The sequence below is a fragment of the Podarcis raffonei genome, chromosome 3, assembly GCF_027172205.1.
Source record: "Podarcis raffonei isolate rPodRaf1 chromosome 3, rPodRaf1.pri, whole genome shotgun sequence".
Classification (NCBI taxonomy): domain Eukaryota; kingdom Metazoa; phylum Chordata; class Lepidosauria; order Squamata; family Lacertidae; genus Podarcis; species Podarcis raffonei.
In genome coordinates, this window is record NC_070604.1 from 60,262,457 (window position 1) to 60,287,820 (window position 25,364).

The 25,364-nt window shown below is 40.5% G+C and overlaps 1 protein-coding gene across 6 annotated transcripts in view; it reads left to right on the plus strand.

Annotated features, from left to right (window-relative positions):
* The window catches only part of LAMA2 (laminin subunit alpha 2), a 367,591-nt gene that overhangs the window by 220,438 nt on the left and 121,789 nt on the right, over positions 1 to 25,364 (plus strand). For 4 of the 6 annotated variants that reach the window (XM_053381873.1, XM_053381876.1, XM_053381874.1 and 1 more), the window contains exons 19-24: positions 6,088 to 6,299; positions 10,332 to 10,438; positions 11,967 to 12,230; positions 14,069 to 14,249; positions 20,235 to 20,371; positions 23,370 to 23,606. In XM_053381873.1, coding sequence (XP_053237848.1) covers positions 6,088 to 6,299; positions 10,332 to 10,438; positions 11,967 to 12,230; positions 14,069 to 14,249; positions 20,235 to 20,371; positions 23,370 to 23,606 — 1,138 coding nt within the window. The remainder of the gene's footprint in view (positions 1 to 6,087; positions 6,300 to 10,331; positions 10,439 to 11,966; positions 12,231 to 14,068; positions 14,250 to 20,234; positions 20,372 to 23,369; positions 23,607 to 25,364) is intronic. The other 2 variants (XM_053381877.1, XM_053381878.1) reach the window with 1 other exon arrangement.

Sequence of the window (25,364 nt, forward strand, 5' to 3'; positions counted from 1 at the left end):
CTTAGCCAGCAAATATTGGGGGGGAGGTATGGGAGGAGGGTGAATGCTTTCAGGTATAAAAATGCTTGCTGAACATGGTAACAACACAGTCAGATTTCAGAAACTATATTCTGCTGACTGTCTCTGTGCACAGATTTGCAATAAATCTCTTTTCTCTGACCAAGAAGTCTCTGGAATTGTTTTTCCCCTCTGGCCACGGGGTTGGCGGACCGCTGGACCTCCGGGTACTGCTAATCTAAGGCTTCAATCCTTCTAGATTGTTCTTGTCTGCAGTGACTTGTATTGGCTCTTTAAGGTATGGGGGCAGAAGGCTTTGCCAGCACAGGCACTTAATGGCTGCATCAGGTGAAGGGAGGGCCACAAGAATGAACACAGGAGACTGGTCTTGGGTTGAACTAGGCCACAACTTTATTGATTACAATAAAGTGTCTGGAGACACTGGATGTCGAACCTGGTATCTTCTGCATGCAAACTATGTGCTCTACAACTAAGTTACAACCCTTCACTTTGCCCTGTTGCTCTGGAAAATGATATTCTGGAAAGTTTTATTTGAGACACAACAACCACCAAAAAATGACTGTAAATTGAAAGTCCATGAGAGGCAGGGATAACTCAAAATGTTACTGAGGTTGGTAGTGTTCCCCAAAATACTTCCCAGTATATTAAGGTCATATACAGCACAGAATAAAACCTTGCACCCTTAATAATGGTCTTTGCCTACCTTTGACTTTCCCAAACTAGTTTTTCTGGAGTCACCCCGATAAAAGCCACTTTATTTTACGTTTATTTTATAAACAACACTTAGCAGCTGGCACCCAAAGAAAGATTGCAGCCGTGAGTTTTTCAGATTCTTTTCGTAAGGATGAAAATGTCTTCGAAGTGTGCCCACTTTGAGATGAATTGCCACCACACCTCAAAACTACTTCTTTTCCTTGTACTTGCTGTTACTATAGGAAGTGAGAACATAATGAAAACAATGCAAAGTTAGTGTCACCTCTTAAATACCAATTTGTCTTATTTTTCTTATGCTTATAATTATCTTGCTTTTCATCAGTGAGGGAGCTCAAGGTCTCATAAGTGGTGTTTTGAAGTGATTTTCTATCAAGACACACATTAGAATGGACAAAGGGCCCGATCCGCACACAGTTTGCTGGGCCCAACAAATCCTGTTAATATTCTTGATCACCACTACCTTGGTGTGATGGAAGCTGGAATGTTTAACATGTTGGCTACTGCCCAATTCATTGGGTTATATGGCTACACCCTACAAAGTGCTCTAACTGTTCATCATTCTGACCTACATTCAATATTGCCATTCCTGAATGACATCACTGAAGACATTACCCAATATGAAAGAAAACCCAGTCATTGGGTGGGGGGTGAGGGTTGTACTGAAAGTCTATGGCTCATTATTTCTAGTTAGAAAACCCAGGTTCTTTCATCCTCTGAACCTTAAAATGTGGAAGAACTGACATTTGGAAAGAAGAATACAGCTCATGTACTAAGCATACATGGCAAGCAGTCAGCAATTTGCAAAGCCTCAGGAGAATGTATGGCATGTGTAAAAGGAGTGGGGGAGGTTCCAAATGTAGAATGTTCCTTTCAATTAAAGACTTTTGAGATTGATCTTAGAAAATGCAGCCATTTAGCCATATGCTTCGTTAACATTAAAAGTCAAAGCAGAAGGCTCAGAACAAATACCAAGCCCACACTTTCTTTGTACATTCATTTGGTGTTATATTTGGCTAAAAGCACCTGCCAAAAGAAGGCTTAGGCATTCATCCGCTTATCACTATGGCTGTTGCTGCTGAGTGCTATTTCTGTCTATCTTTTTCTGTCTCGCTGGCAAGTCATCACCCTCCTCTCAAACCTAAGGGCTGTGGAGTTAATGAATGCAAGAACAAATCAGCCGAAGAGTACTTCTGTGACAGTTTGTCAATGTAGGGGGTCACTGACAAGTCCCATAAGCAACAAGTAGTATTTCTTGAGTGGAGGGTAGTCCATAGATTAGCAGCAAGGAAGGAATTTGAATAAGTGTGTGTCTGTTTTAATTGTCACAAGTTGCACAATAATGCACCAAGCCATTGGTTATGAAAACAACAACAACATGCCAGCATTTTGAAAGCTGTCTTTATATACTATCATATGTGAATGAGTAATAACTTCAGGAATTTGCATGGAATCCCATCTTTCTTTTTTAGCTTGGGGGCGCAGCTCTGAGTCATGTTGCTATTAAATTAACTGCTTTAAAATTACCCTGACGTCTTCTATTTTCAGTTTTGTCTTGCAGCAACCACCCATGATTTCTCACTCCTAGAGTTGGCAATAAATCTCCTTTTGTGTATTTAGAATGCTAGCAAATTAAGAATACTTTATAGGATTTTTGTTGTTATCAAGAACATTGTTCCATTTATTTATATGCAGATCGAGTTTTGGGCTGCATTTCTGTTTGTTTTGTTGGATTGGTCATTACCAAGTTCCTTTTTCATTTTTTGCATCGGCCCCCATTGCTAAAAAAAACCACACTTGCCCATTCTGTACTCCTTTTGCTCTAGTGTTCTAGCAGTCACTTTCTTTGCTGTTCCATTCCTTCTGCTTTCTCTTTTTCCATACATTTAGAATGCTTCTGCTTTCTAAGATAGCATCATCCCTTTCTTTAAATCTCTCAACTGTCCCTTTGTTGCTTTCAATTTTGTGCCCTAATCTTTGCTTTTGAGGCTCTCTGTCTCTCTGCCTTTGGCAAAATTCAATTCTTATCTCTCTCTTTATTTCCCATCTCACCATCTTCTCTCTCTCAACAAGCACATCTGAGGACTGAAGATGAGTTGGGCATTTGTGGGCCAACACGTGTTCAGCAAGAAAAGTGACCCTCAAATTCAGAGCCTCAAAGGAAAGGACTAAGCCTAGAGATTCATTCAGAAAGGAACAGGCAGCAGTTGAGGGGGGGGGGGGGGCGGAGACAAGCAGCAAGACATTTTGATAATGTTACCTTAGTAGTGAGTAAGAAGGGGGCATTTTGAAATAACCTACAAAGGGAGAGACAGAAGAAAATGGGGAATGAGAGTGACAGGAAACTAGAAGCAACATAATCTGATTGCTTCTATATTCATGACAAAGAGTTCAAAAACAACCTTTACAATGGGTCAAAATTGTCATTTGACTTTATGTTCCTTACTTTAAAAAAATAATAATTCAGGATTCATGAACCACTCTGAGAAGTGTACAGATACAGTTCTGTAGCTTTAGTTAAGCTGCAGGCTCCCCCAAAAAACTAAGTATGAAGAACACCCTTGGGCTAACAACTCCCCCTCCCAATTCCTACACAAATGACTGCTGTTCAGTTGTTTCAAAAATTGGCATGTATGTATACACAGTGTTAATGATTTTCTCTCATTCATACTGCTATTCTACAAGTTGTTCAGGTTGAATAGCATAATCTGATGCTCTCTGATTCCATCCATCCTGCAATTTGAATGGATGTACCCTAGGGAGAAAAAGGCTTATATGTGCCTGCCAGGTAGATGTGGAGGATATTACTCTAGTTTATAGCTACATCTAAGAGGGACAAGAATGTCTTCCCCCCCCCCCAAAAAAAAAAAGCTTTTCCAACAGTAATGATGCTGGCATCCAACTGTTTCGGGAGACAATGGAGGAGTGTGCCTTTGTGGGTCAGGTCAAGCTGTTGGAAGGTTGCAGCGCCTGCTGTGGCTGTAGAGACCAATGAGGAAGAGACATGTTTGTTACAGCTGAGGCAGATGAAGGCACCCAGTTGTGCAGCTACAGATGCACCAAGGCATTTCTTCTCTCTGCGCTCCTCCCAGCGGTCAATTCTCCTCAGGTCACTGCTATGGATACATGACTTTATGGCCTGTCTCCAGGCACTGTAGTCGTCTGCAAGGGATTCCCACATGGCGGGGTTGATGTTACCAGCCTTCATGTCATGTTTGCAGACAATAATATTAATAATATCTGCATTTTTCTTCCTCTGTTTCTTTTCCTTATAGCCATTCGGCACTGTTGTTGTTGTGTTTAAAGATACGACTTCCCTGTTAATATAAGATATTAATGTTACACATGACTCGTTCCTCCTTTGTGCTGGTTCTCATGAGCACAGCCCATTGGATCAGAAGAGAGTGAGTGAAGTGGAAGAATTCCTAAAGGAAACATACGGAGCTATAAAGTAGACAACATTCAGGGTTTACCAGGAAATTCAGAGAAGGAAAAAGGAAGCAAAAGGGAGACACTTCTCCCCGCCCTCCCCCACCCCAGCAATCAGTGCTTTTGAAAGCTATTTGGGATTCATCACAAGACACATCAGTAGAATGTGGTTCCAGAACACTTGGAAAAGGCCAGGAGACCAAGGTTTATGTTAACTTTAATTAGCAGAGTCTGAAATGATGAGAATTGGGGCAGGGAGGGAGGGGAGTGATCAAAGTGGATTGTCATTAGTAGAAGGGTTATTTATGATTAGCACATCAGTAGTCACAAATCCTCTGGGTGTTCTTCTTATGACTGGCTTTGTACATTTCTGCTGGCATTATCCGATACAAGACAAAAGCTTAAATGAAAGAGGATGGGCAGAGCAAAAGAAATGAACCCTGATAAGCGAAGGCGAAAATTATTAGCAATTGAAGGAGCCATCTGTATTATCTCAGCATACTTGCAGAAATTGCATTGGACTGGCCATATGAGGCCCTTCGTTCTACAGGTTCCATGTAGTTCATGAACAGACTAGGCCTGCTTAGTCAAACCAAGGAAAACTAGCATCTAGTCTGCCATCCACTTACTTAAGAGTTGCTTTAGGGAATTTTAGAGAAAAGGCAAGTAAGAGGCAACATGATACAAGTTTATAAAATTATGCATGGCATGGAGAAAGGGGATAGTGAAAAGTTTTTATTGGTCTCTCATAACACTAGGTAAAAGTTAAATGTGCTTTCGAACTGCTAAATTGGCAGAAGCTGGGACAGAGCAACAGGAGCTCACCCCGTTGCGTGGATTCGAACCACCACCCTTCCAATCAGCAAGCCCAAGGGGCCCAGTGGTTTAGACCACAGCACCACCTGCGTCCCTCATAACACTAGAACTCGTGGACATCCGGTGAAGCTGAATGTTGGAAGAATCAGGACAGATAAAAGAAAGAACTTTTCCATGCAGCACATAGTTAAACTATGGAACTATGCTCCCACTGGACACATTGAAGGCCACCAACTTAGTTGGGTTTAAAAGGCTATTAGACAAATTCATGGAGGAGAGAGCTATCAATGGCTACTAGCCATGATGGTTGGAGGCAGTGATGCTTCTGCATGACAGCTGCTGGAAACTGCAGCGGAGAAGAGTTCTCTTGTGGTCAGATCCTACTTGAGGGTTTCCCACAGGCATCTGGTTGGCCACTGTAAGCACAGGCTGATGGAGCAGAGGGGCAACAAAACCTCTATAATACAATTTCACCCAGTTTAACAACTATTTCTAAGGCTGCAGTCTTATGCTGAAGATCCACCACCTGGGGTGAAATCAAAGGTTTCTTGTGTTAGCATGCGTGCTCCCACCCCTTGTTATGCATACAGTTTATTTCATTGTCAATTTGCATGGTTTTTTTGTTTTCCTTTCTCAACCAGACCCTTTATGTTGCATGGCGGAGTATATCAGATTTGCTGGTTAGCTGGCACAGTTGAGTTTCTTTCTTGTATACTTGCACATGATGGGCTGTATCATAAAGGGTTCTCCACATGAATCTGATTTCCACTGGAGTGGTAACAGACAGGTTTCTTATTATGCTTTTTCTCATCTTCAGCCTCAGTGACCAGCTCCCGCCCTCTCCCTGCTCTTCTGCGGTCCCCCCTCCCTGAAATCTAATAACTGGTGGAGCTGGCAGGATTTCAGCTAGTAATGAATCTTCAGTGCTGTTAAGGAAACTGAAAAAAACGATGGGAATGGTGGGTGGGTAGGGAAACTCTGAGAAACACTTGAGAGAAAATAAAGCTGTCTTTAGTGATTCGTAAGGCAACAGAGCTGTAAACAATGTTATTTTTTTAAAAAATGCCAACAGGTCAATGTAAATACTTTAAGATGTTATGTCTGTCGCCCTAGGTGTGCAGAAGGATATTTTGGACAACCTTTAAAACCAGGGGGATCGTGCCAGCCTTGCCAGTGTAATGACAACCTCGACTTCTCCATTCCTGGCAGCTGTGACAGCTTGTCTGGAGCTTGTCTGATATGTAAGCCAGGTACAACAGGCCAATACTGTGAGAAGTGTGCTGATGGGTATTTCGGAGATGCTGTTGATGTAAAGAACTGTCAACGTAAGTCTTGGAATCCTGCTTCTCCTGTCAGAATGCATTCATTCCCTATGGGCATAGCGCATGACGGTCTGTCAAACAGGACATGCATTTATTTTTATGGTATTGCGTACAGTAAGTGTCACATTATCCAAAATGCGGTTACTTCAGATTTTCCTTACTTGCTATCTAGATTCAGGGTCATTCTTTGTTTGTTTATTTATTTATTTTATTTTGTGGTTCTATCACTTGCACACAGCATTTTACATATTAAAAGCGGGCAGCACCCTTTTTTCATCTGAACTTCAGATTATACCAAGGGTGGAGAACTGGATCCAGTCCATTCACCCTGCCACACGTTTGATAAGTGAGCTGGTTTGACAGTTGGGTTGTCATGATGACGTTGTGGGACCCATTTTCACCCTTGCGGAAAATCAACTTTATGAGGGTGTCCTGTTGTCCCTGTTATGGCCTGTGATGCCTTCCTTCATCTCTGGACAGGGCTTGCTCCCTTACCAGTCTCGTTTCAAATAGCCTGCTATAGGGGAATAAAAACTAGGAGCCCTGGAGAGGAACCGCAGAATTCTTCCCTGCCGCTTCTGCTTTCCTAGGCCAGACTAAATGAGATGATGATAAACAAGGGTATGAAAATAACAGCACTGTGTTGAGCTTGCCCTCTTCATAAGATTGAATATAGCTAACCTCATGTCATGACACCATTTGGCTAAGTGTTTCTCTCCCCTGTCAGCGGCAACCAATTATGTGGAGCAAGAGGAAGAAAATGCACATCACAATGATGATCTTGTCATATGCACACAGGCACATGCAGCAGCCTTATATTCTTTCCGTTCTCCCCCTAGTCAAGCTGGCCACAGGTTTGGGGTTTAGGAGAACCTTTCTTTTTACCTTGTTGCTGGTTGACAAAAGGTTGCCTTAAGCATATTGAGGAGGAAATGAAGGTAAAGGCTGCCCTTTTCTTGCCAACTCCTTTTGCATATTTCTTCTGCCCTTATGTCAGACATCCTCAGACTCGGCCCTCCAGATGTTGTGGGACTACAACTCCCATCATCCCTAGCTACAGGACCAGTGGTCAGGGATGATGGGAATTGTAGTCCCAAAACAACTGGAGGGCCGAGTTTGGGGATGCCTGCCTTATGTTCAGTGTCTGTCACAGTGCGTGACTAATCAGAAGGATGTCACTACTGGTATTAAAGAAGAGATTGTGCAATAGTACTGCTTTGTTGTTCCCACTGAGTGACTCATTTGGTGTAAAGGTAGGAGATATATTTCTTTTATTTATCTATGTATTTGATTTACAGCTGTACCTTGGAAGTCAAATGGAATCCGTTCCAGAAGTCCGCTCAACTTCCAAAATGTTCGGAAATCAAAGCACAGCTTCTGATTGGCTGCAGGAACTTCCTGCAGCCAATCAGAAGCTGCGGAGGCCCTATCAGATGTTTGGGTTCCAAAGAACGTTCACAAACCAGAACACTCACTTCCAGGTTTGTGGCGTGCGGGAGCCAAAACATCTGAGTACCAAGGTATTCAGGATCCGAGGTATGACTGTATTTAGATTGAGGGTTCCCACCCTGGTCTGTGGACTACCAGTGGTCCACAAGCTTTATTCAGGTGGTGCACAGCATGTCTGTGAAGAACACTTACCATTTGAGTTCTATAAAATTCTGGAGAATTCAAATTGTAATACAATGTAAGAAACAAAAGAAGCAATAGAAATACAATTAAAAATAATACAGCATCTAGCACAGCACATCATAATTCCTACAATAAGCAGAAAAAAATAATAATTCCGTGGTCTGCTAAAGCCATCAGCAATTTTTGAGAGATCCATTGCAGGGGAGTTTGGGAATCGCTGATTTTGATAATTTCTTTACCGGTTTACGGTGAATCTTAAAATATCAAGTACAACATTGCAAAATATAAGAACAGAACTTTGCAAATGAATATCAAATACAAAAGTGCAGTAAATGTCCATGGTTTAAAGTAGCATAATTAAAATTTATCATATGTTCAGAACCGGAGCGGGAAATTTAATTGTATTAAATTAAAGTAATTTGGTTTGATTTGTAATAATTTGGAAAATTAATTTGAAAAAAATTTGGAGGAAAATTGAAACAACATATCCTTTTAAAAGGAACACTACAAGTAAAAAGCAAATACGGTACAAAAATACGGTAACAATTCCATGTGTTAAGGCATTATTGGCTAAGCAAGATAACTGAGATGGAAGCTATGCCAACACTTCCTTCTGCAGTAGCATCTCCCAAACACATCCTTAGCGCCTCACCTTCACCCGTTCTCACCAACCATATACATAACACAGTTAATCCCCAGCTGATCACTTGGCACAGAACATCTGATCTACAAAGAATCCCCTGGCAGCATTAAATATAATTTTCAACCAGCTTATTCATGGATCTCCAAGGCAATACAGTGCCATGCAAACATAGCCACTCCTTGTCTTCCATCTAGGTAGAGTCTTCTGTGGATCAATTCAGTCTCTTGCACTAATAAGATTTTCATAAGATTTCCCCACCACCACCACTTCTGCACATGTGGGATTTTTACAGGTTCCAATTTCAGCAGCTGCATTGGAGTTGATTAATAATTCATTGGTGCGGTGCCTCGTGACTTGCTCTTTAAGGCTGTCATTTAAAAAGCAGCGGATTTGAAAAATCAAACTATGAGCAGAATTGAAACTCCCATTGCTGTGCTTCTTTCCTTGAGGCATTGACATGGCTGAAACTTTGAACATTTCCTCTACAGAGACAGCTGTATAGGAGGCTCTGTGTGGAGCGAAAACATACAATATATATAAAAAAACATTAAAATAGATAGCTTTTTAATGTATATTTATATTATTTGCTTTTTGTCATTAGCTGAGTTCATAGTAGAACTTCTCAGTATATTAATGTTCTTGTGCTTGCAGTTACCGCAAATTTATTTCTCCTCCTATTACGACTAGGCTTTCTTTTTTGCATATTTCTTGGGCAGGCTTCCATGAAGTTTGCCCTGCAGCTGTGAAATCAGAGGGACTGTGCCTATGCTTTGTTGCTTTCAATTTTTCCTTTTCATTAAAGAATCAACTTCATGATTGAAAACTTGCAAAGCAAGAGTCTTGCTCTCAAAATACTGTGGTTTTTCCCCTCCCTTTCCCTTCTTTCCTTCCTGCTGGGGTCATTTACATTAGTCAGTTCAATTGGCAGCTCAGTTTTGTCACCAGCCCTGTTATTCCTAAACATTATTTTTAAGAAACAAAAATGTAAAACAAAAGTATCAAACCAGTAGCCCAGATCTTTTTCTCCAGTATTTCACAACTGGCTTTTAATTATGGAAACATCACAAGATTCAGACAGCTGAAAGTTGCATGGTCTTCAAGGCAGATTAAAAAAAGAAAAGAAAGTAAAGCCCCAATGACTGTACATTCTGTAGAATCTGAGGCACAGCTAAATGGTTTAAGGGAACTGTCTGGAGGCGAGAGGCACCCACCACCCAGTAGGAAGTGGCCAAAGGAAATACTGGATGGATGTGCATTGAAACCCATGTGGTGTGTCCTTGGAGTAATCCATTGCAGGGATTACTGGGCCACAGCATTGTGTGGCTTTCCCAGAGGTGTATTTATATTATTAAAATTCTCCTGTGATCATAAGTCACATAATCTGGTACTAGAATTCCATTATCTGTGCAGGCAACGACTTTTTCATGCAGAATGTGTAGCCTGGCACCTGCCATTAAATACAGAAGAAGCCATCAGTGACCTAATCAGGATCATGTGCTCATGGCAGGGTTCTAGTTGCATGGTTCTGAGTCAATTAAAAATGGGAGAGGGCAGTGGCACTCATCTTTCTCTTGTGTGGCTAATTGTAGACCAAGAACAGAGTTACTGTGTGTGTGTGTGTGTGTGTGTGTGTGTACATACCCATACACACACACACACACACACACACACAATAAAAGTGGAGTTCATTTTGTTTCATGTACATATCATAGCGTGCCAGCATGCGTTACATTATGACACCCTTTCTTATTTCTGTGTAGCTTGTCGTTGCCATCTCAATGGCTCATTTTCAGAGACTTGCAACTCTAAGACTGGGCAGTGTGACTGCAGACCCAACGTGGTGGGTCGTAGATGTGATGAGTGTAAGGTAAGCCATAAAAACTGATCCATCCTTATTGCTTTCCCTCCCCTTTCTATGTGTTGCGTATATTATAACGACTCTTTTTTGTTGTTGTTCAAATAAAATGTTGAGGGTGGTTTTGGGCTTAGAACTAAGGATGCTAACTGCCTTTGATATGTTTCTCAGAATTTATTTCTAAGGCTTTCTGGAATCATTATTGGTGCTAATTGGAACATGTTGTTTGTGGTGCACAGAATCTATCCCCTTTTAAAATTTAAGTCAAACAAAATAAATGTACACCATGAATAGTTAATATCTTTTTATGTATATAAAGGAACATTGTAGTTCTTTGCAAAACAAACAATAAAAACTGACATAATATTTGACATGAAAAAAAGAAAGAAAGAAAATGGGCGGAACATCCCCTTTTTGCATTGTTGCATCATGATTCACATGTTTGTTTTTTTGAATTTTATAAACAAATTACAGACAGGTCTCTCAGAAAGAAAACATAAGGAACAACCCTCTTGGCTTCTAGAATTACCATTCAGTGCAATTGTGGGCTCAATGTCCATTTGCTTTAGTTTTTTAAAAAAGAGGTTAGGTTGGTTATCTGTTTTCTGACCACTCATCTCACACCTTGATCACAATGATTATGTCAGTGTTTACAACAATAAAGCAAACCTTCGAAGCATTTGAAATGAACAATTTGAAATGAGTGAAACAGGTTGGCCCAATAAATGGGTAAGGCTGTCCAGAAAAATAGGAAAGTGATTCTGTGCTGAGGTGATCTGTGGAACTTCAAAGGCTTCTCCTGAAAGATTATTTTACTTCTCTCCTGTGTGAATGTTTCATTAGAGCACTTTAACTTTCTATGGGGGAAATTACAATACGAAGCCATTAAGAGAACTAGGGAAAAAATGTCAACAGTAAAAAACTGGGGATTTGAAAAGTAACATGATCATCTCAATAGCACTCTCAGGATAGAATTCCATTTTTAATGGCTTTTTAATCCAACAGAAGGAAACCAATTTTTGTCAGTTCTTTCTACCCACTGTCACCCTCTGTGCCTCTTCTGGAGGGTCCCCCAACCTTCTGAAATAGATTTTCAGGGGTGCAACAGGCTGCAGGGTGAGATGGAGTTGGTGGAAATTGCCTCTCCCTTACATTGGCAGAGGTGACCACTGGGTCAAAAGTTCTTGCATGAGCGAAGGAGCACAATTGGATTCAACCCCCATTATGATCATGTTTGGCATTAGCTCATTTACTAGATACGGATGTGTTTACATTACTGGAGCATTATCGGTTGTAGTTTAGAGCAAAGCTTACTGGACTTTATAAGATGTGCATATGATAGTTTTAAGTATAAAACAAAAGGCCATTGAATTTATGTAATCTTTAGTTGGTTCAGTTTAATTCCGTATGTACACTAAGAAAACCAAATTGTTTGGTGTACAAATATTTATAATAGACTTCTTGCTCTTTCTCTCTCTTCTAACCTTTTCTTGTACAACTTTGTTTTCTAACTTGTTTTCCCTCTCTTTCTCTTCAAAAGCCTGGTTATGTTTGGGTTCCAGAAAAGCAATTTTGTACACCATGTGGATGCAATCCTCTAGGATCCATGTCACTAAACTGTGATGTGTCAGGGAGATGTATCTGTAAATCAGGATTCACTGGTAAACGATGTGAGCTGAGCAGACAGGTGTATATCCAGAAGGAAAACCCATTACCGGCTCAGCAAATCAGAGCACCTCATCAGAGATGGGGCTACTCCAGTGCAAGTGGGTGCCCGAGAGGTGCTTTCAAACCTGCCTCTTTGGTAATCAAAAAGACCATGTACAGCATGCATTGCATTCTAGCATGTGTCTGTGTTGTGTTACACTAACAATGCAGTAGAAGCAAACCATTTAGAAAACAGTCAGTGTTCTCTCAACATCAAAACAATGTCTGGTACAATATGCGCTAGAGAATAAATCCCATTGAAATTCCTGGGATTTAGTTGAAGTTCAGGACCCATGCTATTGCAGTGTGATGCATCAGGCAATTGAGGTCATTAATGAGGGGGATATCTGAGGAAAAAATAAATTTTGAATGCTGACTTTTCAGATAAGTAAGAATCAAGTTACAAAAGAACTTGGATAATATTAGTAACCCACGTAACCTAAGTTATTGTGATTACTTGAATTCACCTAAAGTAATGTTCTCAGGTAACTCTCTATACGGAGTTACTTACAGTGGTACCAGTTAGTTGAATCCAGCGCATAGTAATTAACACGAAATGTATCACACTTACTAGATAATTCAACATCTCAGTAAGAAAATAGTTAACAAAGCATAATTTTATATGTGAAGTTGTAGTTCTCCTCACTGGTGCACTGCAGCCACTGACCCAACTTCTTAAGTTAATTGTAGGTTAAGCAGACAATTTTATCTAAAATGGAATTTGATTTTCTGCCTTTCCCCCTTATAAACAGGATTTACTTTTCCTATGAAACTGGTGATTTAGAGGGCGAGTGCTTGCTGGTTTAATTGCATGAGTTGAGGCATTCCTTTCTGTTCTTAGTGAGAGATACGATGCTATAGTACTAGTCATAATATACAGTGGTGAAACAGTGGATAAATTGCATGCTTATTGCTGTTACTTGGCTTTGCATGGGGAAACAACTTCAGCCTCTGCACCTGTAATCTGAACAAGGCCCGCTGATCCCATGCTGAAGTAGGGATAACAGAAGCTTATGTATTGAACAGAACCTTGCTCTGAGGTACTTTCTGAACAGGAAGGGTTGGTGGACCAAGGACCTCTCGTTTAACTGGTAGACTTATGGGGCTGACTTTAGGCCAGGACTTTCCAATGGTTGAGCCCTACAAAATATTCCAAAGGCACAAATTGGGATTTGTGAGCATGCTTGGATCACTGATGTTGCACTAATAGTTGCTGCTAATACAGGTTCATGGTGATACAGGTTTAACAGAAAATCTTTGCTGTTCTATGCCATACAGCAGCATTGCGAGGAGGGACGTCGTCTGCGGAGATGGGAAAAGAGAGGCATTTCCCTATCTCGTTTTGAATGTGCACAGTTGGCCTCCACATCATCTAAAGGCCTCAGAGGCCACATAAGCTAAACTCTGCAAGGCAGAATAATGGCTGTATGTGTCCTATGGAAAAGTGATAGCCGCCACATTAAATCAAAAGCCCTGTGGTAGCCCAAATGAGGACTCTTCTGTTAGCTCATCCTTTGTTATTAGACACATCGGGAGTGCATATTAAAAGTTGCTTTTGCAAGGTGCTCCATTAGGGCAGAACCAAATTCAGAATTTAGAATGCTTGGTGTTACACTATACTGATTCCTTCATGAGGACCAATGAATCAGATTTCAAATTAACTTTGGAGCTTTCAGAGTTGTCTTTCTTTGTATTTCACATGTTGGTATCTTATTCATTTCAGACTTCAAGCGTGAACTTGGGTAAATTGGGCTACAAGGAGAGGTGCTAGATTTGAACCTTGCTATTTGTTTTAATCTCTTAGGACTTAAACAAACTGGCTCATTCACATCCATTGACCCTTCAAGAGTCAGTGCTTCTCGCACACTTTTTTCCTTTAGCATTGCTTGCTATTTTTATTTCTGCTAAATGATTTCCCTCTGTCTACTGTGACAGCCTGGAACCTTTGGCGTACAGTCATCCAGAGGCTGTGTTCCTTGCAACTGTAATTCATTTGGATCCAAATCTTTTGACTGTGATGAGACTGGACAGTGCCACTGCCAGCCAGGTGTTGGAGGAAAGAAGTGTGACCGCTGTGCTCATGGATTTTATGGCTTTGAAGAAGGAGGATGCACCCGTAAGTATAGATCATCAACTTTCATTTAATAGATGGGGAGCTTTCCTTTTTATTATGTGTGTGAGGAGAAAGACTTCTTTCAGGCCCAACACTACATCTGAGTTCATCACATTCTGTTTCTCTGGGATTTAACTCTAGGAAAAAATTTTTTAAATGCAAGTTAGTTTTTGTTTTAAAAAATTACATGTAGCAAAATGTTCAAATCTTTTTTTTCTAATGTCCATAAACCATCTGCAATGAAGAAAACACAAGCAAAGCAAGCATTATGCTCTAAAGACAAGGAGAATTACAAATGTCCAAGGTTAACGCCAAAATATGCACTTTGCATTTCTTTTAAACACACACACACACACACACACACACACACACCAGGATAGATTTATTCTAGTAACCAATTCCGTTGTGTGTGGCTTGTAAGAAGTGTTCTTCCTTAGAACCTATAAGGCCCATGCAAAATATCTTAATAGTGAATGCAGAGTGGGATAATCATACACGAAGAAGCAGTTTCTTAAATAATCTGATCCCAAGCCACTCGTTTTGCATTTAGAAGGTTCCAGGTTCAATCCATGGCACCTTCAGATAGGACTGAGGAAAGGGTGCTGGCTGAAAATCTGGAGAGCCACTGCTCATCAGTTTTACTGGGCTAGGTGAACCAATGATATGGTTTGGCATAAAGTGATGTTCCTGTTGTACAATTTCCCCTTGCAATATGTTAATTTTTTACAAATGATAAGCATTCGACTTGGAGCTACCTAGAGATAAATGTAGCAACCCAGAGCTAGGTCAAACAAGTAGAATATAATGGGTGCAAAAGTCTAGCTTTACATACTGCATTTCAAACCAGCAGGTGTAGTCTAGTTGCATATCTCTTCTGTTTCCACATGACACATCAAAAGGTAAATGCAAGAGGAAAATATTCCTTACCAATTTCTGGGAGGTGCAAGTTAATCTATACAAAATGTACCACAGAAATGGAGCCTAAGCATTACCAGGTGAAACTGATGGAAATAATAAATTGTCAGCTTAAATGAAAAAATATAATGACATGAAAGTACCTCAGTTCTTTTAAACAATCCTGTCAGTAAAAAAAAAATTGCAACTAATTTCTATGTGGCACCTACTTTGTGTATTTGTGTTCATTGTGGAGCTCAATAAGAAAGAAAATAAAATGGCAGTTCATTCTCTCTTCCACATGGTTACCTCTCTCCACACACCATCTCTTGCTCTAAGTGCTTCACACTTCCCAAAGCACACTCTCTTACATTGTCCCTTAAGTCATTCATCTTCAACTGGTGGTGTAATGGAGTTGCAACTTTCTGTAAGGTGGTTTGTGCCAGCAGCCTCATGGTTCCTAATTTATTTATTTGTTTATAAAAAAACTTTCAGCAGCAAACCAAAATCTCAGAGGTAAGATTCTCTGTCACATGATAGGCACATGTCTGAATTTGTCCACAGTTTCTGATCTGTTTGGGTCTTCCAAGAAAGAAAATGGCCCAATAGCTACCTCGAGGGTGGAGAACCTGTGGCTCTCCAAATGTTGCTGGACTTCAACTCCCTTCAGCCTCTTGCCAGCATGGCCATTGGTCAGGGATAATGAGAATTCTAGCCTACAACATCAGGACGACCAAAGTTTCCCTGTCCCTTGACTACATGATGGCAAGTCAGAGAGACGGCGAGAGAGGGGGGATAATTAAAAGTGGTTCTCATCTTAACTGATGAGGTTAGAAATGGGTCATAGGTCTAGGAAGACTGCAGTCCACTGAATTAGATTTTTTATTTGCTGAGCAGGAGCAAGGAGCATACAGATAACATCAAATCTGGGTTCCTTTACTTTTCCATTTATCTACTGGCGAAGCTAAAGTGACAGTGTTTCTGCTCTGTCCCCCACCCTTCCTTCCAGCAAGAAACTTTAGCCAAAGGCATCATTCTCCCAGTAGCTGACCTAGAAAATTGGGGAAAGATTCACAATGCAGAGAGAGCCTCCTGAAGTCCACAAATGTGAGCTTTCCTGTGTGCTACTGGATCTTTGTATGTTAATTTGTTCCCATTAAAAAAAAAAACCCAGACTAAAACTTTTGTGTGTGTGGCAAAACTTCGTGCAACATTGCTTCCCTTGGGTCTGAAGCCATCTCTCCATAGGACACATTCATCCTCATGGGACCTGCAATATCAGTATGACCTATATGAGTAACGAAAAGATTTCTCAGTCTAAGATACAATAGTCAATGGAGCAACTTCCATAGGGAAATTGTGGATGCACACAAGTTGCTGAATTGGGCAGAATTGCTGAAAAGGGTAACATTAAGCCTATCTGAGGAATGATTATTTCATCCTTAGTTTGAAGCATTCAAATGATGCAATTATACAGGTCAGCTTATATTCCTTAATAGTGTGTGATTGATAGAAACCCTTCCCATTTAAGTCTTAATCTTTTTCTCTTTCCTCAGCAATTCATATGAGCTACTCTTCATTAAAAACTTAAAGCCAGAAACTCATACCCCTGCATTTTATGCAATAAAGTATTTATTCTTCCTGGCCTTCAGACTCTTTACATTTGCACTACTCTGGAGTGCCTGATCTATGTCATGGGTGTGTGATGATGCCCAGTTCTACTCACTCAGAAGAGTGTTGAATGGGACTTGCAAGGAAGTAGGCATAGGATATTAAATCAGATTATGGATCATCTGGCCCAGGATTATCTACTCTAGCATTCTGTCTCCAATGTCTAAGACAACAAGGTATTTACCACCACCACCCTGATTCCCACCAACACCCACAAAAAAGAAAGCCTCTTCTTAACTAGCGATATCAGGAATTGAATCTGGAAATTCATCTATACACTTGGATTGCAATACTGAACTATATCCCTTACCTGTTCTGCTTAAGTGTAGCAGTGGCCTAAAGGATATTAAATGTGATTTCAATCCATTCCGTATATGAACTAGCAAAAAAGCAACATTCTGGGCAGATGAATATTTCCTAAAAGTTGTACAGATTGCATGCTGAACCATGGCTCTGTGCTATTGTGTTCCCTTACAAGAAGAGTCGATCTATAAAGACATGTTTATTGTTGTGTAAAAGTTTAAACATGTCAGCACTTGGTAAGGGTAAGAGGTCAACTTTTGGATTCACGGAAGAGAAAACTTGAAATGAAAAACAAATGGCAACTGTAGTCTTAAGGCTCTTAGCACAAATGGGGATGGAACGAGAACACAGTGAATGATCTTTGTGATTTGTCATTTTTTGCAGCAGTTGCAGGTTTGGAAAGCTGTTTTCTTTTGTGAAAACTTTCTGCAACTGATACCTGATTTATTCCAGAATGTCTAGCTCTGGCTCCTTCATTCTAAAATGTTGCATTTTCAATCATACTATGGTGGAAATGAATGATGTACAAATTTGTGTTTACATTTTCACCATAAATTGTGCTCTAGCACACACACATGCATGAGATATCAATGTCACACAAATGAGACGTCAGTGTGGCAGATGCAATGGATAAAAATTGTAGGAGGGCACTTACAGAGCCCCACATCTCTTTGGGGTTTCCCATTCTCTTTAGTGGTTGTATGCACTCTGGGTTACTCTGATGAAGACCTTGAAATGAAATTCCTGGATTTAGCTAATGTTTAATTTGAGACACAAATCAGCACATCATAACCACTTTAAAACCAGCAACTCAAAAGAGTATTTTACAGGAGGGGAATGGGGAAACCCAGAAGACTTTCTGAGAAAAAGAAAAGTCATTTAATCTTCTTAGCTTTTTTGCTCTGAAAAAAAAAAGTTGAATAATTATATAGTATCATAAGTACAGGGACAAATGGTGAATATGAGTTCCACAGAAAAAAGAAATTGGCCTTGATCCAGAAATGTTTTTGTGCATTGATGGGCTGAATGCTTGCTGGTGTACACAAGGATTATCTTCCCTTCCTCTCTCAAGCAGATGGACACTGCTGTCAGTTTTGTGAGAGGAGAATCATAGAACCACAGAGTTGGAAGGGACTCCAAGGGCCATCCAGTTCAACCCCCTGCATTGCAGGAATCTCAACTAAATCATACATGACAGATGGTCATACAACCTCTGCTTAAAAGGCTCCAAGGAAGGAGAGTCCACCGCCTCTCATGGGAGTCCATTCTACAGTCGAGCATCTCTTAGCCACAGAAATTGCTTCATTTCCACTACATCAGCCATTTTAACAAGGGAAGAACCCCCTTATGGGACTGGTGCCATTACATCTCTGAAATGAAATATGATAGAAAGAAATGTCATTTGGCATAATAAATCTGGCAGATATATAGCAAAACAGGGGGGAAAGCAGAGTATTGACATTTGAAGACCAAAGATGTGCAAGAGATATAAAGAGAGTCTGTTTCTACTTTTAATGAGTTCTGGAATTTCATTTTCTAGTACGTTGTAGGGGGCAGAGGAAAGAACAGCATAATGGCTTACCAGTTAATCTTTTTAATTAAAGACAATGATACTGATGTCTGAAAACCCTGAGAAAAGCCAAATGCCTTCAGACTGCTTAAGAATATTCCAAAGAGATACACAAACTTCCATTAATTCAATGGTACTTCAAAACTGCATCCAGCAAGCAACTCTCCATTCAGAGAGAAGACAGCATGATATGAGGGTGCACTATACTATTAGATTTTCAAAGCCAGCCAGGTCTCTAGTTGATTCATGGTTGAGACCCTGTATCTAAATGAGATGGGGAATCTTGATTGGAATTCTTGCCTCTTTTTTTAAAAAAAACAACAAAATAAATATTTTTAATGCAGCCAAGAATAAGTGGGGAGTTTAGATAGTCACTAGGGAGCTTCTTTTCATCATACCATTTTTACAGTATGAATATTGCTTCCCCCCAAACTGATACTTGCTTCATTAGGCAAAGCTTATGAGCAGGACAAAAGTTAAATAGAATGACCCCATTCTAGCAAGCCACTTCCATCATTCCAGCACCAATTAAGTTACCTTAGCACAGGTGGGCACCCTATGGGTCTCAGAGGCCCTCAGTGCAGCCAACTATAGGTGTCCAAGAAACCCACCATATTTCAATGTTTGCTACCTGCCACGTGGTTTTATTTTTACTACAGATGTGTTTGCTGCCCCAGGCTCCCTTGGAGAGGAACTATGGGGTATATAAATTGAATGAATGAATGAATGAATTCATTATTGCGAAGGAGGATGCACAGTTATGTCTGTGCACCATGTTTTTCATGTAAATCACACTGCCATCAAAAAAATATTGGCAGACAAGGGAGTGCAGTTGTGTTGGGAAGGGTGATATACATGTTTTGCTCCCCATGTAAATCACAATGGAGGGGGTGGGAGTGTGGGCTCCAGTCACATCCACTGGCATACGGCCCTTGGCTGACCACTTACCACCACACTTGGCTCTCAGAAATAAAAATGTTTGCTCAGTCCTGATAGCATTTATCTAAAATTGTGTTTCATACTCTATATTCCAGTCATTATAAGAAAAGAGATTGAGGCATAGCTAAAGCCCCAAGAGTATTCTGCCAATGTGTTGCCTCATGTAGCTGATAGATGTGGCAGGTGATGGCTCTGTAAAGTCTCAGGCAGGCATTTCATGATGTGGGCACATATACATAGTTCATGGTTGGAACTCTACCGCTTTCGTTTTTATTATTTGTATATCAGACCCAACTGGGTACATGACCTTGGCTCAGTTTTCATCTCTCCAGTCCATAGTTACATGCACCCACCACAGATAAATTATTATTACTATTAATTCATTTCTGGACCAGTCTTTACCACCCATGGGGATCACATAACATACAACCATAAAACACGATAGAGTTGATGATCAAAACAATTATCCATCAAACAATAAAACGAAATGTCACAGTACAGTATAAAAACCTAAGATTTTGGACAACTGACATTACGATGACAGAATTTGCTTTCTTCAGATATTTCATGCAATGTGCTTCGTGTTTTCTTTCTCTTCATCTTCCATGAAGGTTGTGAGTGTGCCCATCTTGGTAATAATTGTGATCCACACACTGGCCGTTGCATTTGCCCTCCCAATACTGTAGGACAGAGGTGTGATAAATGTGCACCAAATCACTGGGGTCATGACATTATCAGCGGGTGCAAGGTGAGTGAACCTGTATTTTATCTCTGTGTGTTTCTTTGCTTTCCATGTGGTAAACTACTAGTCTTTGGAACCAAAAACACAGTGGGAGTTTTCTAAAGAATCATAGAACCGAAGTTCTCTTTTGTGAGCATTGGCATTGGCCCAGATGACAGGATGTGCTATATTTGAATTGGAGCTGCATCTTTCAGAAGATAAAGTGTTCAAACTCCACATGTACCTTATTTCAGCTGTTGTGTACTGAAGTCAGAAGGACAGCCTGTCCAAATTTGGATATAATTTTATCCCTTTTCACAAAACAAAGGCGAAGTGAGCCTAAGGATAACTCAGACGGCTTTGTATTGTGTCTGACAAAGCTTTCTTTGTTCCAAGCACAATTTTAATAGAATTCTGAGTGTCATTCAAGGATACCAGTCTTCATGAGCAGTATTAGAACTGCAGTTGGTATTACATTGTCCCAATTAAAAACTGAAGCCAAAGATACAATAGAGGTCCTATCTGAGTTACAGGATCAATTGTGGATCTCCTAAATAATATTTCATTTGGTACTCAACCCAACTTACCTATGAGGATAGATTGGAATCGTCTCCATGTATACTACCCTGAGCTCTGTGAAAGAAGATTGATGCAAATGTGATAAAATAAAATAAAATGAAGGATCCATGGTACTACCATGCGGAGGCCCTAGGATCTGTCTAAGCCTTTTATCATTGACTTGACTATGGGTTTGTTGACACTTCTCCTTGCCCCATACCTAGAAAGCATGGTTTTCCACTTGCCCCACGCTTCCTAGGCATGGATTCTGTTTGCCCCACTGCTTTCCACGAGAAAACCCACTCTTCACTGAATCATACCAAACGTCAGTCCACAGGGAAACTGATTGACGTTTGCTCTGATTCAGCAGTAAAGATCAAGTTTTCCTGAGGGAAAGTGGTGGGACAAGCAGAAGTCTGGATGAGCCGTATGTAAAGTATTTTGTTTTGTCTTTCTTGAGCCAACTTGTAGTCTGGTGAATACCATGATGGCTTTGGATGTGATTCACCTCCTACCTCTGCCATAGGTTCACTGTGTGACCTCAGGCAAGTTACTTTCTCTCACTTCCAGGTCCCTCTCATTATGTAAGAATCAAAATTACCGTCTCTTAGAGATATATTGGAAATGGACATTATAAAGACTAAAACCACCACATATCAAGCGTGTGTACAAATGATCATTAATAGGAACATAAAGAGGCCTAACTTAACATTGTGGTAGTTTCTTTCAGTGTAGGCAAGCACTCAAATGCCACAGTGCTCTCTCTTAAAAGGCTGTTTTTCATGGCCATTCAAACCAGTTAACTAATGCAGAATAATTTATTTTCTTTTTGAGTTGTAAAGCTCTTCTCACAAAACCTCTGCCTTTCTTCACCACACAGATCACCAGGCTTCTGCAAACTAGCTTAATAGGGGTTGAGGACCTCTGTTTCAGCTCTGGGATCTCTTCTATCTATCCTCGCCTTGTCTATTATATGAGTGCATTAGTATGGCAGCTGCCACAGCACTCTCTAAATTAATAATGATATGTCAGCCAAGTCTTCCCTTTTAACGCATGGCAACTAATTTCTCTAAGGCAAGGTGCGATTGCCCCCTCTCCACTTGAGCTTTTAGTGGAGCCGATTTCAGAGCCCATCATAACTCACTGGCAGGGGAAGATTGCGTGAAGCTTCCTCCTTGCAAAACAAACATTACATTTGATTGTAATTTACTCTGCATATGGTGAACAATTTGCCCAGTAGGCATTATCCTCTGGCATCACTTACTGTGCAGGCTTCCTGCTCCAAATAGGCTTTAATTCTTAGACTACACAGAAGCCTGCCAGGCAATTCTTAACTGTTAGTGGTCCCAGATACATACAATCCAGAATTTGGCTGCCATATATACTGAGCGAAATAGAGGTTTGGAACACATCTTATGATTTCAACTTGAGGTGTTGCCAATTATCTCTCTGATGGGGTTTCGGTGTGAATCATAACCTACTGCATTTCTAGCAACTTTTTTCAAAGCCTTCCAGCTCTACTTTTTCATCTTTAACAAGAGTGCCCGTGGCTGCTGTTATACTCTTGCCTGTTAATATAAGCCACAATTCTTGATACAACATGCCTCTTATGCATGTGTCCAAATAGAATATATTTCTGCTAGTACCACAACAACACCAGTGAGCATCTTCTAGTGTATATTGGTTGGGTAATATACGTATTATTTTGCTGACTCTGTAAATTTTTATCCCTCCTAGTTTCCATTCATAAAAGAATTTTACAGTTGCAATCTATAGTAATAACAAATGTGAGCAGACCAAACCTTAAAGTAACAAACTGCTGTTTTAAATTAATCTAAGGTATCCAAATTTAGGATCATTATTGTAGATTTGAAATGTAAGTTCAATACAGAATTAACATTATGATCCTTACTCCCAAATGCCTTTTCAACTTCTCTGCAAACTGGACAAAGATTCCAGGACAGAAGGAATCCTTTCTGGGTTTGCAAAAGTTGTTTCTTTGATTTGATTGAAGACTTTCTCCAAAACAAAGAGCTCCGAAACATTGTGCAAGCATTGATTCACTAGTGGAATTTATCGGACCTTAGTTTTCGTGCAGGCATTGTGATCCTGTGAGGTTTATTTTAGCACCCTACCACGTTTGTTTGTTTGTTTGTTTGTTTGTTTGTTTGTTTGTTTGTTTAAAAATTCATCAGCTGCCTTTTGAGTCAAACAAGCCCCACCCCCATACCAATCCATGTACTTTAAAAAGATGTCCTTCAAGTGACAAAATACCTAAGAAATGAATCCAATATGTGTGGACTCTTTACCTGCACAAAATAGTTGCCTAGCCTATTGATGTAAATATGTTGACAATTGGTAATAATTTCAGTTGTTCTTGAGGGATTTGTTTTTCTTCAGTTAAAGTTGAAAGTCTTTAACATAGAATCATTAAATGTTCTTATGGAACATCTCCTCTTCTCTTTAGGCTTGTGACTGCAGTCCAACTGGATCTCTCAGTTTCCAGTGCAACCCTGACACTGGCTGCTGTTTCTGCCGTCCAGAATTCTCTGGGGATAAATGTACTGAATGCAGGCTGGGATATCGCAATTACCCACAGTGCATTGCCTGTGAATGCCTGGCAGCAGGGACTGAGCCACACACTTGTGATTCAGAAATGGAAAAATGTTCATGTTCTGATCATACAGGACAATGCACCTGCAAGGTAAGAGAAGAAATATTAGTCACCAAATATTTTATCTTCGTCTCTCAGTGTTCTCCACTATAGCATCTTTCATTTGGCTCAAATTGGTAGACAGCTGTTGATTAAATAATAGCGAGTGTCTTCCACCAGGTCACACACTTACAGCCTGAACCCCTCAGCAGTAAGCCTCATTTATTTCAGTGTTTTTTAATTCCAAGTAAATAGGCATAAAGTGTGCAGTCTTTTTTACACTTGTGTTTGATGAACTTGAGTGCACATGATTAGAACAAGGCTGCTTGTCTTGACTTGCTGCATGGTTTCCAGCAAGAACAGGCCATCAGTTATCCTGAAACAGCAGGTCCTGAACTCCATTTTTTTGTGCTATACATTCAAGGGATGAAGGAAGCAAGACAGAAATCCCTGATCTATCTAGGTCAGGCATAGGCAAACTCAGCCCTCCAGATGTTTTGGGACTGCATTTCCCACCATCCCTGACCACTGGTCCTGTTAGCTAGGGATGATGGAAAGTTGTAGTCCCAAAACATCTGGAGGGCCAAGTTTGCCTATGCCTGATCTAGGTTTCTTGATCTACCTTTCTCTCATCCTTCAATAATTGACCAGTAGTGGGGCTGTTATATCTGGTGACTAGAGTTCATAGCTCCTTAGTTGTTGGCCTCCCTGGCCTCATGGGATCTACCTGCCCCTGTCCCAAAGCAAAAGACCATTCCACATTTCTTTCCCCTAGGAGCCAGTGGGATAAACAGACCCCCACCAAGTGCAGGAATGGAATAATGTATAGAAAAGTTGGCACTGAGGTGGGATAGCTGAGAATTGGCCACTAGAGATTGGCTTGCTCTTCTAAGATCACTTCAAATTAACTACTTGGAGAAAGATTTAGAAAGCTGCAGGAGAGAGAGAAAATAAGTGGACTTCTCCCCACCTCTGGGGAAACCCACAATTCTTCTCTAGTTTGGATTTCAGAGTGAACGGGGGGAAGGGGGGGGAGCTTGTAAAGGATCACTAATCTTCGAGGCCAGTTTAAATGAGCCTTTAAAATTACTTTCCAAGCCTGGCTCTGGAGAGCTTTGCTAGGCACCTTTAGTGATCACCTGCAGTGGTGCAACACACAGAAGTCCTGTTCAGACTGACAGCATGCACAGAATGTGGCACATACACTTGCCCCTATCCAAATTAGCCATGCTTCAAGCGTCAAAACATTAACAGGTCAAATTAGCTTTGACTATTTTATTCCCATTGAACCAGGGCCATTGAGTTACACGGGTCACCAACCTTTTTGGTGCAATGGGCACACATTTAGAATTTTGGAAGAGAGAATTGGGTGCCACCCTCTCTGTGTGGCACTGAGAGCTCAGCATTTGTAGCAGCTACAGTTTTGGACGTTGTAATGAAAATCGCCCTTAAAGCACATGGGAATTCCAACTTTGTGTAGCTGTTGTTGTTGTAGGATAATGAACCTGAGATGATAGCATCTTGACTTGCACTGGATCAATAGGCTGCAAAATCATCTTAAATCCAAGTTCATTGTCTTAATTGACTTGTATATGGTGCCCTGAGGTTTGCTCTTTTAATCAACGATGTATAGAATTAACATCATACCCACTAAAATGAATTGTGCGTGCATGCGTACGTGTGCATGCACACACACACACACTTGCCAGGACAAATTGTCATGGATTGTAGAAAACTTTAATACTTTAATACTTTTCTTCAGCATGGTCAGCCTGTGTTAAAACACTGCCGGAATATATTCACAATTGT